Source organism: Echinops telfairi, unplaced genomic scaffold (genome assembly GCF_000313985.2).
Source record: "Echinops telfairi isolate 266 unplaced genomic scaffold, ASM31398v2 ScPeMD7_7469;HRSCAF=8507_1, whole genome shotgun sequence".
Lineage (NCBI taxonomy): Eukaryota > Metazoa > Chordata > Mammalia > Afrosoricida > Tenrecidae > Echinops > Echinops telfairi.
In genome coordinates, this window is record NW_022111373.1 from 9,153,168 (window position 1) to 9,159,888 (window position 6,721).

A 6,721-nucleotide genomic window follows, 5' to 3' on the forward strand; every position below is an offset into this window, starting at 1 on the left:
GTATTCCATGTACCTCAATTTTTGAAAAACTGGTGGTATTTTTGAACTTTGAAGACTATGATGTTCCGTATGAGGGTAGGGAGAAGTCCTGGCAGTGCATCATCCTTAAGTTGCTCTCATGTACTAATTAAAAGGTTGGTGGTTCTAACTCATTAACCATGCTATTGCAGAAAGTTGTTGACCAATCTGCTTCCATAAAAGTTTAGATCCTTGGAAACCCTATGGGGGGATTCTACTCTGTCTTATAGGGTCATTTTGCGCTGGATTTGTCTTGATGGGTGCAGGCTTTATTTTGGATGTATTGGGGCATTTGCTTGTTTAAATACATCACATTTGTGAGAGGCTGCTTTGGTTTGTGGAATATACTATTGTTGTTTGCTGAATATCTAGTTATGATGTATACTTTAATGAGCTAGACGTGGCTTTACAAATCACCATGTCCAATCACATGTTTTTAAAGGTGGAGGAATCTGATACTTAAAGTAGAGAAATAATTTACCTTGGGACACATAAAAGTCTTTGGTGGCTCTCACCGCCAGAAGAAACATAATTTGAGTTAGTGTGTAGAACAGGCCCCAGCAACTGTTTACACAGAAGGAATGACATAATACATCAAATTGGCAACATGAACTTTGTCTTTAGAATACTATGTGTGATTTTGGGAATGTTGAACTTCATAATGTGTCTTCCTCTTTTTTAGAACAGCCATTTGTAACCTTTACACAATGCCACGGATTGGCGAGCCTGTGTGGCTTACAATGATGTCAGGAACTCCAGAAAAGAACCAGCTTTGCCATCGTTTTATGAAGGAATTCACTTTCCTAATGGAAAATGCTGCCAAGAATCAGTATGACTTACTTTATTTTTTGGTTACTTTTCTTTTTTTTTTTGATCATTTTATTAGGGGCTCATACAATTATTATCACAATCCATACATACATCAATTGTGTAAAGCACATTGATACATTCATTGCCCTCATCATTCTCAAAACATTTGCTCTCCACCTAAGCCCCTGGCATCAGCTCCTCATTTTCCCCCTCCCTCCCCACTCTCCCCTTCCTCATGAGCCCTTGATAATTTATAAATAATTATTTTGTCATATCTTGCACTGTCCAAAATCTCCCTTCATTCACTTTTCTGTTGTCCGTCCGCCAAGGAGGAGGTTATATGTAGATCATTGTAATCGGTTCCCCAGGTTACTTTTCTTTTATTTACCTTTATAACTTTAAACTAAATTAATTGTTCCTTTTAGTTTTTTTTTAAGGTCAAAAGGTTAGAGCTGTTTTTCTTTTTTGTTGTTGCCTTGGATATGAAATTTTGCTCTGTGATTCCATGCCTCTATTGTAATTTTGATATAATTCATTCCAATTTTGATATAATTCAGCTTGTAAAAAAATATTTAAACCTTATAATACAAACCAAAAGAGAAATAGAGTTACCAGGAAGTTTGAACTTAGGAGTCTCTTCAAATACAGTTTTATTAGCTTTCAATAAAAATAGTTCTTGAATAAAACCAGGGTTCTTCACATGTAGTAAACGAGACCAGCAACCTGGTAGGGCTTTTCATAAAGTCTAGCACAGATTCCAAGTCTATAGGGAGTTGTTTATAATTGGTTCTTGACTATTGTCATATCTTCAGCTACAAGGGTAGCTGGACTTCTCTTTTGTTAAATATCTTAATTTTTAATGGTAAAAACACATTCATATTTAACAGACAGCAAGCAAAAGATGTGAGCTCCAGAGTCAGTGTTGACCTCAAAGTACCAGTTTATGATCTCTGAGCTAGGTTAACAGTGTCTAAGTACTAAGCTTTTTGTTAATAAACGTAAGCATTGACACTCAATCTGGCTTACTTGAGTTATTTATTTCCTTTTTTTTTAAGCTAAGTTATCATTTAGTTTATTTAGATGTCCAGTATATAAACCCCCAAACAACATAAAATAAGCAACCATTAGCCATATAATTATTTTATATAATTAATAATATGTCACCCTTTTGAAAATAATTAAGAGAAAGATTTATAGAATATGAAAGAGTATCACAGAATTTAGGAATGAGAGAAGATAAAGATGCCCTTTGTTACATTGGAATTCTTCCCATTTTAGAGAACTCTGTGGAGCTTCCCATATTTTTGTGAATTATATCCATTTATGAAACAACCTCATTTCATAGAACATTAAAACAAATCAGAAACACAAGAAAATGCTAGATTCCATGGATTCATTTTTTGTATTGTAAAATATATGTAACAAAAATTGCTTTCTTAGCTATTTTTAAGTGCATAAATTTACTAGCATTAATTACATTGAAAATGTTTGACTATCTTTACTATTTCCCAAACTTTCTATCACCTCAAATAAGAACTCAGTACTCATTAAACAATAATTCCCACTTCCTTCCCAACCCTTAGTAGCTACTAGTTACTGTTTGTCTCTGTGCATATTCCTATTCTAGAAATCGCCGATAATGGGGTCTTAATAGTATTTGTCTTTATTATTTTACTTAGCATATTTTCAAGGTTCATCCATTTATCAGAATGTCATTATTTTAAATGGCTGAGTAATAGCCGATTTTCTTTCTTCCACCAATCTGTTGATAGACACTTGTTTCTACTTTTTGGATATTTTTAATAATGCTGTTGTGCATATCATTGTATTAAGTATCCTTGTGAGTTCCTGTTTTTAGGCGTTTCAACATCTTGTCAAATGAAAACTTTATTTTCAGTTTCATCCTAGTGATATATCATCTTTTTCTTTCCCCACCTTTTTATGCCATGTGGTACTATGTACTCTGCTCTGTTCTGATACTGCATTTTCCTTAAGGTTTCATGAAGGCCGATTGAAATGTGATAGGATCCATTTTGTTTTCAGATTCTTGCCAGCTCTCATTACAGCAGTTCTGACCAATCATCTTGCCTGGGTCCCAACAGTCATGCCAAATGGACAGCCACCTATAAAAATATTTTTAGAAAAACATTCCTCGCAGAGTGTGGACATGTTGGCAAAGACTCACCCATATAACCCACTTTGGGCACAACTAGGTATGTAATTTGAAAACTCTTAACACTCTGTGAATTATGCTTAAACATTTGTGAGATTTTAGCACAACAAAAATAAGGAATGAGGGCTCCTGGTAGGGCAGCGGCAGTTGAAGTTCAGGATATGATGTAAGACATGTGGTTAAGTATATGGCATGACTACTACAGTTCTGCTCCATTCTACCACTACTTCCTCCCCTCTAACCCCCTCCCCCAACATACAGGTATTATGCTTTTTCTTCACTGCGTTTGGCACAACCACAGAATCGTTATGTACACTACTCCGGGCAACACATCTCTTCCCAGATTGAAGTACCCTCAGGGGTTTGCACAGAGAATGTTCTATTTTAATGTGACCTCAGAAAATTGACGCTTTACTTAAGATTTTAGAACCATAGTAACTGCTTAAGGAGGACATTAGAAACCTCTCATAGACTTTTCTCCCTGGTTAATCCCATTCCTCTTAGCCTACTCCCCTGAATAGTCACTCATCTGTTAAACAGCTAAGCATAAAATTTGACTACCCCTCATCCGGTAAGAGTAGGTTTCTGATCTTTGAAATTAACTATGTGAGTAGCAAGCGTGTTCAGTAACTGAGTTTTCTGTTGCAGGGGACTTGTATGGCGCTATTGGCTCTCCTGTACGGTCAGCAAGGACTGTGGTAGTTGGCAAACGACAAGATATGGTCCAGAGGCTGCTTTATTTTCTTACTTACTTCATAAGATGCTCTGAACTTCAAGAAACCCATCTTTTAGAAAATGGGGAAGATGAAGCCATTGTTATGCCTGGCACAGTAATTACTACCACTTTAGAGAAAGGTGAAATAGAAGAATCTGAGTATGTACTTATCACAATGCATAGAAACAAAAGCAGTTTGCTTTTTAAAGAGCCAGAAGAAACAAGGATTCCTAATTGTACCTGTAAACATTGTAGTTGTCCACTTCTTGAGCAAAATGCAGAGAATGTTTCACAAGAGAGAGATGATGTTCAAAATATCTCTAAGAAACTGTTAGAAACTTCAGATGAGTGCCAAATGCTTACTACTTCTGATTGCCAAGAAGAAAATGCTTTTGATATTAAGCAGTATGCAGATAAATTAAGAACGTGTCTTGACACCAAGTTAGAGACGGTTGTTTGCATAGGATCTGCTCCAGTAGACAAATGTTCATTGTCAGAATCAGGCTTAGAGTCACCAGGGGAAACACGGCAGAGTGAGGAATTGCTGGATTCAGATGGCCACACAGGCAAAATGATGAGATCCACGGGAATTATTGTGGAAAAAAAACCTCCAGACAAGCTTGTATCACCTTCACTTTCTTGTGAGGCAACCCAGACAAAGGTTACTTTCCTGATTGGGGATTCCATGTCACCTGATTCAGATACTGAACTCCGGAGTCAGGCAGTGGTGGATCAGATCACCAGGTATCATAGCAAGCCTCTGAAGGAAGAAGGAGCAGCTATTGATCTGCATCAAGAAACTAAACAAAAGGCTAAGGACCAACCTGGAGATTCTGATATACAAAAGAGGATTTCTGGAGAGGCCTGTGAACTTCCCTGTTGGAATCATTCAGACCCCGACAGCATGAGTTTATTTGACGAATATTTTAATGATGATTCCATTGAAACCAGGACTATTGATGATATTCCAGTTAAAATAAGTACAGGCAATAAAGAGCACTCTTGTGTGTTGGAGTTTCCAAAAAGATTGTGTTCAAAAAATAGCACACAGAAAAATGAATTACTATGTAAATGTGTAGAAACAGTTCACCAAGATGCATATAAAACCTGCTTTCCTCAGCAAGACCAAACAGATACACTCTCTATTCTTGTCCCCCATGGAGATAAAGAGAGTTCAGAGAAAAAAATTACTGTAGGAAATGAATGGGACATTCCAAGAAATGAAAGTTCAGATAGTGCCCTTGGTGACAGTGAAAGTGAAGATACAGGTCATGATGTGACTAGACAAGTCAGCAGTTTTTATGGAGGCGAGCAAGAAGATTGGGCAGAAGAGGAAGAGATACCTTTTCCTGGGTAAGTATGTTTTCACGTATACAGTAACCAGTTACCAAGAAACTGCTGGTGCCATGGGTAAGCTCTCGGCTTAGAACCCAGCAGCTGCTCAGGAGAAATATAGGACATTCTGCTTCCCTAAAGATTTATAGGCTTGAGGCAGTATGGGACAGCTTGTACTCTTTCCTATAGGGTCCCTATGAGTCTGACAACTCACCTAAGGTGGGTTTGGTATTTTGGATTTAAGCAAACAGGTATTGAACCATTTCTGTCTCATGAAAACTTCCATGTGTGTCAGAGTAGAACTGTGCTCCAAAGGGTTTTTAGTGGTTGACTTTTCATAAACAGACCATTACGAGAGCCTGATTCAAGCAGCTGACCTTGTGGCTAGCAGTCCAGCAGGTAAACCAATACACCACTTGGTTGCACGTTGGTTACATATGGGCTGCTAACCACAAAATCATCTGTTCCAGGCCCCCCAGGTGTGCTTCGCAAGAGAACATGTAACTTCCTACCCTGTAAAGGTTTACACCCTGGGAAATGCAAAAGAGGCAGCTTAGTCCTACACTTGCTGTGAGTAATAGTAGTAGCTAATGTAAATGAAGAGGTCATTGGGCCGGACAAGTTTTCTTTATTGCCATGTGCTTTCAGTTATAGGAAGGGTTAAAGGCTAAGACCCTGACACCACAGAGGAGTTTTGTGAATGCACCAGAGAAAAGTTACAGGTTCTAATTAGTTTATCTCTTAGTGCTTAGATGTTTTCAATTCAAGTGATTTAGGAGTGCATTAAGCCCCAAAAGGCCTCTACTGAGACTGGCAAGTAGCTAAACATAATCACTAAGAATGCAGGGAAATGTGCTAGGGGCTTCACTACATCAATAGGAAAATCCATTGACTTTTAATGCTATTTTCCCACACACTTTTGAAACTGCTGTAGCTGTTAGAAATAGATTTAACAGGGAATGCACACTCTGGGTCAGATATATAAGGAGACATTTCATCCACTGTTGTGAAATATTATATACCAAACTGCATTTGTGAAGTAGTTAGCTGCTTTGTTTTGCACGATGATTTTGATATAGCTCAAGGGTATTGGGAATATGTTATAAATAAAATGGACAACTATACTTTCCTGAAGTCTGCCATAAATCTGAAAGATTTATGCCCATCTCATTGTGAAGTTGTTTAATTAAAGTACTTATACAAAATGGTGGTACTGAATATGTGGGCTAGTAGAGTTGAAATTTTTTTTTTTTTGGTAAGAGGTACTTATTACTAATTAGATATGCCCCTTTGGGGGGGACCTTTCTTCCAGGTCAAAGTTAATTGAAGTGAGTTCTGTTCAACCTAATATTGCCAACTTTGGGAGGTCCTTGCTGGGTGGCTACTGCTCATCTTATGTGCCTGACTTTGTGCTTCAGGGAATTGGGAGTGATGAGAGGCTCCGCCAGTGTCTTGTGTCAGATTTGTCCCATGCTATTCAGGTAAGTGGCCTTTGCTGTCTTTGGATTTATTTCTAACAAACTCTGTTAACCCAGAATTACCCTGTATTTTTGGTGATACTTCACTGCCTAACACAATCATGATGAATTACATTGATATATTTTCAAGTATTAAAGCAATTGTGTCTGTAAAGGGAAAATCTCACTTGGTTGTGTTATATAATTCTTTAC

The 6,721-nt window shown here is 37.6% G+C and overlaps 1 protein-coding gene across 1 annotated transcript in view; it reads left to right on the plus strand.

Annotated features, from left to right (window-relative positions):
- The window catches only part of FNIP1 (folliculin interacting protein 1), a 110,490-nt gene that overhangs the window by 94,221 nt on the left and 9,548 nt on the right, over positions 1-6,721 (plus strand). Inside the window, exons 12-15 of the mRNA XM_030888868.2 lie at positions 701-847; positions 2,872-3,041; positions 3,650-5,069; positions 6,364-6,532. Coding sequence (XP_030744728.1) covers positions 701-847; positions 2,872-3,041; positions 3,650-5,069; positions 6,364-6,532 — 1,906 coding nt within the window. The remainder of the gene's footprint in view (positions 1-700; positions 848-2,871; positions 3,042-3,649; positions 5,070-6,363; positions 6,533-6,721) is intronic.